At 33.7% G+C, this 13,956-nt stretch overlaps 1 protein-coding gene across 5 annotated transcripts in view; it reads right to left on the reverse strand.

Moving 5' to 3' along the window:
* FSTL5 (follistatin like 5) overlaps positions 1-13,956 on the reverse strand; it is a 270,409-nt gene that overhangs the window by 111,053 nt on the left and 145,400 nt on the right. For all 5 annotated transcript variants that reach the window (XM_074541193.1, XM_074541192.1, XM_005486310.4 and 2 more), the window contains exon 6: positions 6,962-7,082. In XM_074541193.1, coding sequence (XP_074397294.1) covers positions 6,962-7,082 — 121 coding nt within the window. The remainder of the gene's footprint in view (positions 1-6,961; positions 7,083-13,956) is intronic.

Consider the following 13,956-nt stretch of genomic DNA (forward strand, 5'->3'; position numbering starts at 1 on the left):
AGGTAAATGCACTGATAGGATTAGCGATCAGCAGAGCTCAAGGTTCATAAACAGCATCTCTTAGTTTCCCCAGTATGATGCCCAAAGAGCCTGTGAAATATTTATTTACTCATGCAAACCTATGGTGGCCATAAATATGTTACTGGATTCCCCCAAAACATGAATTAAAATCAGTTGGCATCAAAATGAGTTGATTTAAAAACTCATGTGAGAAATTTCAGGCACACTACTTCAATTCATGAAACAATATTTAAAACCTTAGATATTTTCTTGTTTCTAATTATCAGTTTAAAGTTCAGCCCACTAATATAAGAGGGTGCATTTTCTTCCAGGTGAGATTCTCTAGATTGAAAATACATATAACACAGGTAAGAATTTGAGAGCTAGATCAGATTGAGCAAAAAAAATTACCATGAAGTCCAATAGCTCCTGCTCAGTGTGATGTTTACTGGTGTTTTCAGAGGCTAGTGATGAAATACTACACCCCCAGGAACAATCTAATACACTCAAGTTGTTGCTGAAAAGGAATTAATGGTAGCAGGAGACAGAATAATACCTCTTCCCCCCCTCAGAAAATGTTTCCTCTACTATTTGTTAACATGTTTTACTACTGAAGACTCATCACAGCCATAAAGCTTTGACTCAGATTACACACTAAATACAATATTTGGGACCTCATATTGAATTAACTTGTAATATAAATTACATAAGGTTTTTTTTAATTAGCCTTGAAGATAACTTAAGGAATCCAGTGGGAAGTCTCATTTGCTTCATTGAGTAATTCAGTCTAGGCCTTCTAAAATTTAGATTTTGTTGTAAGGTTGTTTAATTGTTTGGTTTTGAATTCTTGTCCATTTTGCTTCAGAAATGATGGTTCAAAAAATTTCTGAACATGCACCTGTAATTATTGCATTTGACAATTTAAAGTAGAAGTAGAGCTATTATAATTAAAGCAGTGATGTTTTAGAATATTTTTTCAGGACTGAGAGAACACAATAATAAGCATATGTGTTCATAATGATCACTGTATTTACAGGAACTTCTGGCTGCTTCCTTTCCACATGGTTCAAGACACAACAAAGCATTGATTTTGACAGGCATATTAGTCACTGGCCTCAAAGTTTCTCCTAACAGGTGAGCCCAAAACAAGTTCTGTAATTTTGGACCAGATCAAAAACTTCCATAGTATCTGTTATTACTGGAGGTATATAAATCACATAATACCAATACTTCAGCCACAAGGACTGCTTGAAGCCCAAATTTGCTATCTGTGACCTGAATGTTATTTCCAAACTGAGGGTAATTTTAAATATACAGAATTAGTATGTACAGTAGCAACATATAAGATCCCCAATAACTGCTGCACAACAGATTAGATATTGTTTACAGTATTGAGTGATGCCTGAAAGCACAAATAATTCCAGCAAAACTACAAAGCATGGTTAATAGAAGAATGAAAATTAGGTCAAATTTTGTTCTGCCAAGATAATTCTCACACTTTATTGAATGTCATGGGGTAGTTTTTAAAGTCAAGTCCTCAGTGCCCAAAGCCCTTCTGTGGCTCCCTTTTTTTGAACATTAGACAACATCAAGAATAGTAACAATAGGAATAGATACAATAAGGAAGAATTCTGAGACACATTGGTTTTTTTTCCCCTTCATTTTATGCAGGATGTCAATTGATCAATGGAGCTGTTAGTTCAATTACCTAAAATAAATTTGGAGTTTATATTAATTGCATTCAATCAGTTTAATTCATAAATGTCTAAGTTAGTGTATTTCTTTCTACTGAAATTACAAAGGGAAGTGCCTACATTTACATCTGCTGAGTGATCAAACAGAATAATTTATTACTATTTATTTCCTTGTGCTATGCCTTGAGATTTTACAGCCTACCATGAAGGCCACTTGAAGTATCTGCTTTGAAATTTATTTATATGGGAGGAAAACAAGTAAGATTATTTATTTTAAAAAAGAACGCTAGAAGACAAACAAAAGGAGATAACATTTACAGTGAACACAAAATTATCATGATACCACAGGAGACATTAACCAAAGAAAGAAAATCTTTGAAAAATAAAGGAAGCACACTGGTTGAGATTTACATTACAGAGCATATAAACTGTATTCCACATCCCTTTTAGCTTTTGTTCAGTTCCTTCATCCTAGGATTTTGCCTGCCCTTTCAGAAAAAGTTAAATATATCCTTCCCCATCTAAAAAAATGTTTGCTGATAAAAAATCCTTGGGACTGGATGAGGAAGGAATGCAGAAAAGCAAAACAAAACATTAAGATGGAATTAGATCACTTTTAGGATATAATTCTACATGATGTGGCCAAAGCAGTGGAGGACTGAATCAGCTGATTCCTTCTGTCCCAAGCGCCAAAAAATCCAGCTAGAGCTAAACTTTCTGCTTTATCCTGTGTTAGAGGAAGTAATTTTTCAGGTTCCTCTCTGCACACACTATTAATTTAATTAAACTGTTATGGAATATAGCAGACAAATAATTAGGAGATAGATGCTACAGCAGTACAATTTACCCCTCCCATTATGAAAACAGCCTATAGCTAGAAAATAGCAGGTAAAACTTTACAGAAGCCAGTCATGCATTTTCATCTGTCTGCAACATTCTGTGAAGCTTGGCTGAAATGTTCAAGGCTGAGATACATTCCTTGTTTGTTACTGCCTCAGCATCTGACCTTCTGAAAGGGGAAAGGGATTTTTTTTATTCCATTGCACATAGTTATTTACATTTGGCTGTCCAGTCTAATGTGTATCCATGTTGTCAGATGAAATGAGACTGTCAAAAGTAAATCACAGAATACAAGCAAGCATGTATATGTATGTAGATATAGATATAGAATTATGTGCATATTAATACCTTCAAAACAGCCTATGCTTCATCTTTGCCCTTAAGGTTGTTCCTTTTCTACAGCTGGAGTCAAAAATAGAATTGATGGTATTTGTGAGGAAAAGTTCTAATTAACTATGCCAATGAAAAATATCCTACCTGCAAATGCTAATGAAAGAAGACTGATAATTAATTCCAAAGATAGACATTCCTATTTAAATAAAATGCAACTGCCTAATTCTTTAAAAAGAAACTACTTTAATGGAGCAGTTTGTTCAATACCACAATGGATATGATTTTTAATCCTATCTGTGTCCAAAATCTTACTTAAGTGTTTTTAAATACTATTTCAAATCACAGCTGGAAAAGTGCACACTAGTTGTAGGCTTGATTATCATTATCCCTGTTTTAGGCCAAGGTTGAGGACCTTGGCCTAAAGGAAATTTCCCTTATTCCTTTTCTCACACCTTCTCCAGCTTTATCAAAAGTTCTTCTATGCTCAATAGAAAATGCTGATGGACAACTACCTTTACAAAATGAGACTTCTTTAATGATCAAATAAACTTAAGTTAACTACTGTACGATGTATATTTCAGCAGTGCTATGTACAAACTGGCTCGAAAAAAACCCTTGTGGTATTGCCATGCATAAAAACTGTGGTGCTGTGACCCCCAACGTCCTGCCCACCTTGCCTTAGCATTTCTGTGCTCATACAACTCAGATTTCTGTTACACAAATAAAATAAACAAACAACTCCTTTGAATTCTGTGTGGAAGCTTTGAGTAGGATCAATTTCTCCATTATCACAAAGCTGAATTTTCTTCACGGCCATTTTGAATGAATAAAAGTCAGTAACACATATTCCAGCAGTTGCACAAACATCAACAAGACCTTGATATTTCTCAAATCCACCCCTTCACTACAATTAGGGATAGAGGCAAGTCCACTGGGAACAGTAGGTATTAAACTGAGATTAGGTCCCATATGTACATTATAAAGGTAAAGGAATGGAAAAAAACCATGAAAAACACACTGTCAAGTTCAATTGATGGGATCCTGCAAGAGGTCAAAAAATTCGAGAATTTTTTTTATTTGAATTAATGGCTAAGTCTTTTAAAAGTCTCCAAATAACAAGTAACACTATCATATTTTAGAAGACAATCCCCTGGAAATACCATTACTCAGTTATAATCTTTCAGTCATTAGATAGTTATGAAAGCAATTTGGAAAAAAATTTCATGTTTTTCCTTCTATTTGCTCAAGATGTTTGAAAGTGTCCGAGCTGGTGAAAAATTATCTTTTCCATATTGTAAAATGGGATAATTCTAAAGATACAACATATAATCACAATGTAGCATAATAAGAAAAAGAATAAATCATTACAGTATAATAAAATAGAATGTAAACCCCAAAGTATTAAGTACTTAAAGAAAATCCTGGGGGGGGAAAAAAAAGCTTTATTTGTATTTGGAAGAAATATTTGCAACCTTTTGAAGGTTAATTTATTGAAGAAAATTAAAATGTATCATTATTTTGTAGGTGGATGCTTAATTGAAGAGATTTTTTTTTTTGGAATAGTGTGTGAAACATGTGCTGTGATGCCTCTTGTGTACATTTTCATACATGGATCTAGTTCCATGTCTGTATTAATTCTCTTTATTGTGGTAAATCCAGGCTTGGCATTACTGTAACATCTCACCAGCTTTGCCATAGGCAAGCAACACAGGCCTCTGGAGAGGGGCTGTCACATTTGCTTTGCCTTGGGTTGGCATGGCTTGTGTGGAGAGCTTGGCTTCAGCTTTGTGTCCCCTTGCTTAGCCATAAGAGCTCCAGTTGAGTGACCAGGTGCCACACTCAATTTGTTTTGGTTTTGCTTAGCTTAGTTTACTTTTATAGCATTATATAATTTTTGTTAACGCTGGTGAGATAGGTCAAACTAACTGAATTCACAGTGTCTTAAGATAAAATTAAAATTGAACTATGATTAATCCTCAAATTTACTTCAAGAGTACTTATTTTATCTTCATGACAGAGCCTAATACTTTGTCACATTTCTTTGGCTTTCTAGGCACACAGCATGCAATGAAGTACCAGCTGGTTTTAGGTTTTATTTTTCAATATTCAATGAATACATCTAAGTTTTGTTAATGACATAGAAGAATGAATCTTATTCTAGAAATCATCTTCTAAGATAGCCTTTTAATTTTAAATAGGGTCTTCTCCACTACTCTACTGCAACAAAGAAACCTAACTGATTCCTAATCTTATATAATCTAATGTTTTCATTAACATTCATATTAAGGCAATGCTTAACATACCATATGGAAATTATTTTCATTATTCAAAAGTCCATTAAAAATACATAACAAAAAGCTATTCTTATGTCTGGAGTTTTACAACTATACAAAACAGTCCCTCAGAGACACATCAAAGTCTTATTTCGAAGAACAATGTTATGCTTCCATTAATTCAATGTTTGCAAAAATCATGCTAATGCTTTAAACATGTCTTTAACCTTCTTGCATTGCTGTATATGCTAAAGACTTCTATATCAGCTTCTACATCACTACAGCACTTCATCACAATCTAGAAGTACAATACCTAGCCACATAATCATAGCTAATGTGTTTTTCTACAGATGCTATAGAATTCTGTTCATTTCTGTAAGCCAAACTTGTATCACAACCTTTAAAAAAGAAATTAAGGTATTTCCTAGTGTTTTGCTGCTGCAGATTAATTAATTTACCTCACCATCACAATGTCCTAATAGCTCCCATTTTCTTCCTCCACCTTATTTCTTGGCTCTGCTCACACTTCTTTTGCATGAGTTATGGTCTGACCCCTCACTTAATCAATTCAGGTCGCACAACAGGATTGGGGTGGGATGTGGAGGCTGAATATTTTTCTGCTGACTTAGAAAGTGACTCAGAGGAGAGACTGTGACTGTTAGGGCACTGCAAGAAAGCCAGTCAGATAACCTCAGGAAGCAGGATTTTTTAGCAAGTTATTTTTAGGAGCAGTAAGTCATTTGTTCAGCTAAGCTGCGTCATAAAATCACACTTTGTGAAAGACTTTCAGAGAAATAAAAATCTAATTCAATGATAAAAAACTAAGGTACTTTCAGGCAGTCTGTCTCGATTATTCATTTCATGTTTATTCTTTTTGCTTTCCATGCATCTTTTTTCTTTTTTTCTAATATCAACTCACTACTTTATAGTTTAAAATGAAGCAATTTTATATCCCTTTTTAATTTGACATCAGCTGAAGTGGCTGAGTGCTCATCTGCTCAAAGATAAACTATAAGAAGCAACAGTCTGTAATTACTCAAAATAAAGATACATTAATGGACTAGTCAACCTATGATAAGTAATTATAAAAAGAATTTAGGACAAACTTGATCTTCTGCGCTGCCCTGTTACTGAGTTTAGAGCAAAAGCTTCTAAACCAAAGTCAGATTTTAAGACTGAACCTTGAATTTGAGGTAGACAAGAGTGAAAAATCATCAGTTCTTATCTGGATATGACAAAATATATGGATATTATTGTATAAAACCTCTTAACATCTTTCTTCTGTCTGTTAACCCAGTGATTTGGTCAGGCTGTTAGTTTGTACTACACACGTTTGTCCTGAGACCCCTTTGGCATCCAGAGAACAAACACCTTGCAAAACAACACACCAAATCTTAATCTCCTTCTGAGTCCTTTGAGGCCACAAGGCACCTAAGAGAAATATTACATTTGTTGCTGGGTGTGTCAAAAATGCTCTTACCAGCACTCATAAACAAAGGGTGTGGGAAGGTATTTCGGTTCCATTGATTATGTCTTGACCACACTACTTGCCACTTGCACACAACACAAACCTATCAATGCCTGTTGGCATCAGAAAGATTATCCATGAATTCTCCATTGCCAAACTCCTTCATAAATCAGGAAGCTACTGGGTATCATTGATTTCTGCTAAAAAAATTTCTGCTGTTTCATGACTATTAAATTGTGCTAATTTAAGTACAGCACCTAAACATTTCATGCTTCAAAAATCAAAAACCACCATTCAGAAAAACAGAGAAAGAGAAAGTAAGACTCAAGGAAGAGGCTAGTCTTGGTACTTACGAAAAGCTCTGTAGAACTCCTCTAGATCTAGGTGCTTGTCACTGTTATAATCATCATATTTCAGCAAATCGAACACGGAGCAGTCAGACGGCTCCTTGCCAAGCTCATCCCGTTTTATTACCTGACAAGAAAATTATAACCATGAAATTACATTTGAGCTCTTTGAGTTCTCTGGTATAATTAATTGTTTCTAATAATCATTTAATAGATCATTTTAAGGTTGCTGTGGGGCAATGAACTGCAGCTGTGTAAAGTCAGGGATTTTCAGTTACTTTGTAATTATTTATTACACTTTTTAAAGTTAATACCTTTAGGACAGACTCTCTGAAATGACACAAAAGTTTTTTAGAACATAGCATATAATGGAGACAGACTGAAGCACTACAAAGACACTGGGAATTTTTAAGCTGATTTTACTTTATATGTACAAAGAATGGTGATTAGAAAACATTCAAATAAACCTAAAATATTAATTTTCCAAGTATAAATGGCATAATGTCTTTTTCTTCTAATTTCTAACCTACAGAAAATAAACACAGACGATTCCAAAAATAGCTAATGTAAACTCTTACTACCCTACTAATTGTATCAAGTCCTTACAGGCTTTTGGCAAGCCTATTACCTTACAAAAACCTGTTATATAAGCAGCTGACCTGAAAAGGTTCCTGTTTCTCAGTGGGGACACATACAATTTGTAAATAGATCAAAATTAATAGCTGTTAGATTTTTAACTCTGATGAACTTATCCCAGAGAAACATTCTTAAATATATGCACCATTTTGTTTTAGGTCTGTGTATGTCATAGACATCTACTTAGATTCCAGCTGAGGAATTTTTAAGATGCTGAGAGGGATTTAGAATTGTAATATTATATGGGGCATGTATTAGGAGTGTTACCTCATAACTGAAAGAGCCAAAACTAATGCAACTTTTTATTGCAATATTGCACAGTTTACAGTTTTATATTAGGCACTGAAAAGAATGTAACTGCAGTTAATTTCAGGTAAAATAATTACTCTTCTAGTAATTATCAGTCTTCTATGATAATTGCAAAACCACTATGATATTTATATCAACAGAGAATAACTTCTGAAAAACAAGGGATACAGGGGCTTTTGTGTTTCAGTTGTTCTGCAAAGGAATTTGTCCAGTTAGTATTCATGCAAACACAAAATACCTGAAAGAATAATAGGGAATAACAGGAGCATTAGAGGAAAAGACACAAACATTTTATGCTACCAGAAGTCATCTCCTACATAATAATATAAAAGCATTATAAAGGATAATCACCTTTTTAGTACATTAGAGAGTATGAAAACCATTTACAAAGGTAAGAAAAATCACTACAAAACCAGCTTTTGCTATTATCAATTAAAAATACATAGTATGCTACCTGAATATTAGTGCTAACTACTTCCCATCCTTTAAAAGCCTTTTTATTGAGTTCACATTAAAGTGAATTAAGAAAATATGAAATTGTGTAGATCTTGCAGCTGGTACATAAAGGACAAAAGTGTAGTCTGGGAAAAATTAGTAACTCTAAACCCATTACAGTTATACAACACAAACTAAATATGCAATGGCGTGAATTGGAAATTTTAGCAATCACTGAAATTTCAAGGCCATGAATATTCAGTATGAAAAGCATTGTTCCTCTCATTGTTTCATTGTTTTAAACGCTTGCTTTCACTACCTTCAACTGTACAAATAAAGATGAAACTTTACACCTAAGGTTGAGGAAAACCTTTTTTAAATCCCCAAAAGACCTGGCTTTATAGTACCACATTTTAAATTTAAAATTAATGTTCTCAGTTTCCATTGTTCAAACTAAAATCTGTTATCTGTTCAAACTGACCAAGTATAAATGAAAAGTAACATTTTTTTTTAAGAATAATTAAAAAATATTGGATAGATTGATTCTACTATTGCAAAAAACAATACCACAGACAGGTACACGTTATCATCCAGTCAATTACTCAATTTTTGTCTACAATAAACCTACCATTTTGATTAGAGATAAAATATTCAACGTTTGTTTTTGTACAGACATTTTTATGCTGGTGATATACTTCGGAATTCTTTGGAAAATACTCTCACTGTTGATAAACCCTCCAACCTGTGAGTCTGTGAGGATAGAGTTTAGAAGATACAGAAGGGATTTCATATGATAATTAATCTTAATTATCTGTGTCTGTGATTTCCTGATATAATAGCTGTTCCAACCAGAATTCTCTTGTGCAGGATTGAGCCACCTCCCAGTTCTCCAATGGGATCTGTTGATCTGATCAACTCTGTGATCAGAAGAAAAGTTAACCTTCACAGAACTTTTGGGTTGTTGCTTGGCTTTTCCTTTTGACGGGGAGGGAGACTAATATTCTATCATGAGATACGGCACAGAAGCAGGTACAACTCAGGGTGTGGGGATTTGGATCTGGAAAAATTTCCTGTTTCTGTAGCAACTTGAACTGCAGATCAACTGAGATTACATATGAAGTTACAAGCCATGTGACACTCCAGCAAAACCAATATGCCTGCCTGACAAATTAAAGTTGCACACTTCCTTCTAGAAGTTTTTTGCAAGACATTACTTAAAAGTGTAGGAAAAATAAAATAAAATTCCATGTATATGATACATCATCGTGTAATCACACTTGTGTTTCACAGATGATCCAACAACACCTCTTAAATTTTAAATTCTATTGATCTATTAATTTCTGTCCATGGAGAAGAGCAAAATACAAGGAAATTGTTTCTTCAGCCAATTCTTTAAACCCAGGCTGCCTACTCCTTGGTTAAATTAAATGATGATTTCTTAGCAAGGCAGAAGAAAAACTGGCAAGATTTTTAGCAAGTCACAACCTAGAAATAAAGTATAAAGGCTAAAGCCTGATTAAGATTGTTTGCACAATTTTGTGATTGTGCCATACAGGTCAAATATGGACTATTTTATTTCCAACTTTTAAGCTGAAAACACATATCAGAGAAGACTGACAAATACTTATGCCCACAATACTTAGTTTGAATTTGCATTAAGACAATGAAGCATTTATTTTCAATATTATAAACTGATAAAAGGCAGAAAACACAGCAAAGCTGTTGATGGTTCATGATGAAACCCTATAAATACTGAAAAATTAGAAACTTACCTAGATTTTCAAACTAAAGATGCCTTTTCCAAAAAATGAAATTTATCCATTAGACCTTAGTACTCTTTGAAATATGGAGGAAGGATTTGCATTTTCTGGAAAAGATTAAATGCCTAAAAAATACATCACACAATTATCTATTTCCTATGAAACACCATACTGTCACCTCAGTTCAGAGCCCCTCAGAAATTTAGTCAATACAACTCCACATTTTAGAAGACTGGGAAAGTTAATCTGGTTAAAAATTACAAACTGCACATCAGAATAGATTGTTTCATTCCTTTTAATCTGATTTCTGACAGTCAAAATGAAAAATATGTGGATCTTATGAAACTAGACAACAAATAACACAACACATCCTTCATTGGCCCACCTTACCTGAAGTGTTATTGGTCAGTGCTTTTTTGCTTGCCTGTGATTAATGGTCTTTTTGTACCTCCCTCCCCAAGGAAAATGCTACATACTTACAACTACAAACAAAACCTTCCTTCAACTCAAATAGGGTCCCTCAGTTAATGTGCATCCATCTTCCCTAAAAACAAGTACCTCATCACAACAATGCCACTCAGTGCTTGATAAAACACTAAGCACATCAAACACCAGACATTGTGAAAACTGTGCTCCAAATTAATTCTGACTGCATAAGGGGGGTTCAATTACTTGTTCCACCATCTTCCACAGCAGTATAATTTTTTATAAATTAAAATAATTGATTAATAATGAAACCAAATTGATAATAAAGGTTGGTAAATTGTTCCTTGCTTTAGCTTCTGTTAATCTAGTTAAATCAATATTCTTATAACTTACCACCAAGTTCTGTAGGGCAGTAACACAACCCTCTATTTATAGTAGTGTGATACCTTTGATATATGTAAAGATGTAGGACTTGTGCTTCACAGAATGACACAGAGATCCCCGAGCAGATAGCAGAACTGCTAAACCCACAGCTAGTGACCTACAAAGGCAAGTGCTCAATTGCATTTGAAGGTATTACCTCAATACTATCCCAATCTGATCAAGTTAGATAGCTCAGATATGAGATGCCTTTCTGCAAACTACTACAATGAAAGGCACATTTCCCTGCCTTTCCAATTCTGCATTTAGCAGAGGGAAACCCTAATCTGACTAGGAAGATGTAAATGTGTCCTTAGGTATCTGCAAATATAATGCCATAAATGCCTAGCTCACAGTGTAAGACCAGATTAGGTATTAGGGCCACATACATAGGCTGGATAAAATTCTACATCTCAGAATTAAACCTGGAGCCACCACCACTCTGAGCCTGTGGCTCTGGACTTAACCAAGATAAAACAATGAGTGCAAACAAAATCCTGCACCATTGTGCCGGTCCTTTTCAAGATTCTTTTCAAGAAATACAGCTTGCTCCTGCTTCCTTCACAGTCTGCAAAAATATAATGGGAAATACTGCTACTTGATAAAATCAAAGGCACCTAAGAAATATCAAGATGTTGGAGTTTGTATGGCACTCACAGTGTTTGTAAGCGTTATCTCAGTACTCATCCCTAAGAGAGTCTAAAGGTGTCCCAATTTTAAAGTCTCTTGGAGGGTTCTTATTTTTATTTTGAACCTAGAATTGAATATAGCACATGTTTATTTTTTTTTCCTAGATTAGTGATGTTAAAAATAGATAATGTAAGCTAAATAACATGTCTTTAATTAATGGCAGAAAATAAATAGAACTGTAACTCAATATACAAAATTTTCTTATGCCTATGTAACATGTAGTTAAAACCAGAGTTGATTAAAAACACAAAGAGGAGATAGACTCATCATCCCCTCTCTGAGTTCCAAGCCCTTCAAATAACTCTTAACAACAGCACTGATTAGATGCAAAATCAGAAGTCTTGAAGGTAAAAATTAAAATGCCAGGGTCCAAGCAAGTATTTTGATCAGTTTAAGAAACAAAGTCAGACAGAGATGCAATTTATATAAGTTGTACCTATGCAAACAAGTCCCACATGAAGTATCGACTGGCATAAAGTGCAAAAGCATTATCATTATTAGAGAAATAAAACCAAAATAACTTTTTTTTTGCAGAAGTAAGGATGGTTTTTTATAGAAATGTAATTTATTTTCATTTGTCGTACTTTAAGCTGGTAAGTAAAAAAAATATATTCAGGTATTTGAAGTTACAGATAGCAGTTCATAAATAAGGATGCTAACTTCTTCTTTTGAATCTAAGACCTGATAACTGAAAGGAGGGAAAGGAAGGGGAAATTTTTATTATTATTATTATTATTATTATTATTATTATTATTATTATTATTATTATTAATAATAATATTAATATTAATATTAATATTATTATTATTTCAACTTGCTTTCAGTCTATGTCACTTCCCTTTTCTGTAAAATGTTGCTTTCTTATTTCACTAGTGTAGGACATAAATTTAAAAAGACCCACTAAGTCTAATCAAGTATAGATTATTTCAGTTCACACACTTCTTCCTTCAAAAAGAACCTTTGAATTTCATTGTTAAGCAATGAAACATTTTTAGAGCCTATGCAACTTTCGTTGATGGCAACTAGAGCAGGCTTACTACTTATAAAATGGCAGTTCCACCATAGTAGAATAACTGCATTCGTAACTGGAAAAACACATTTTATTCCCATGCCTACTCATAACACTTCAGCTTTTTTCTTTTATACAGCAAAATCATTATACAGTAATCAGGCAGTCTACAGTGACATAAACACTGGTATTTAATTTACAAATTTTTATTAAATTCCGGTTTGGTTTTTCTTAAGATAAAATAGATAAACAAATGAGTCTGTTAACAACTGAAAATTCACAGCTAACCAGAAGATTCAATTACCTTCCATTATTTTGGATTAATTTAAAATGTGTCAAAGTGCTTTAAAAACAAACCAAACTTTCAAGGAACCACCTCACCTTACTGGAAACCTTGCAGACATGTTGCTCAGAGATGATGAAGATGATGAGAGTCCTGCCTGTTTCACAGGTCTCAGTTTGGAAAGATAGATACTCTCTCTGGTTTGTACCTACTTCTCAAAACAGAGTGGTCTAAAAGTTTGAATTCATAAGTCCTTTTAAAATCAAGCCACATCTCACTTGCCAATACAAGATTTGGAAACTAAAACATTAAATGAGTCAGATATAGGGATTAAAGCAGTCAAGGCAAAGAAGAATTTATATTGGAAAAAAATGTCCATTGAGCCTGCATGGAGCTATGTAACCCCCTTGCTTTCCTATTACATTTACCCAGTGTATTGGAGTTAAAATTCGTTTTTAGCTGCAATTCTGTATTGGACTACACAGCCATGAAAAATATTATACCCAGATGCTAGAATTGTTCAAACAGTAGAAAAAAAATAGTCTGCCAATTTTTAATGTATTGCTATAATTCTCAAAATACTTAAAAAAAAACCCAAACAAAACCCCAAAACAACACAAAAAAACCCAAAAAACAACTCCAAAAACCTCAAGCCTTTCTTAGTATTTGAAATAGATTTTTTTAAGAAGAATACTACTTTTGCTTTTTGGGGGAGAAAAATACTTGTTTCTCTTGCATCAAGATGCAAATTCAATAACCTTATGACTTTTGTTCCAAAATACATCAATAAAATTGGAATACTGCTGTCACCATTTCCAATCTCCAACTGATTAATTTCAATTTTACATTAGGTAAGATGACTATATGGACACCTATGAAATAATAAATGCAATCCAAGGGCTTGATTACACAGCAAGATTGACGAGATGTAAAATTTAAAATGCACTATAAACTGAAATTCAATATTCACGTGAACATAAATTAACTTCAGGAGTCCTTGTTTTCTACAGCAAGTATGTTTCCTTTCATATCC

This window comes from Zonotrichia albicollis, chromosome 5 (genome assembly GCF_047830755.1).
Source record: "Zonotrichia albicollis isolate bZonAlb1 chromosome 5, bZonAlb1.hap1, whole genome shotgun sequence".
NCBI lineage: Eukaryota > Metazoa > Chordata > Aves > Passeriformes > Passerellidae > Zonotrichia > Zonotrichia albicollis.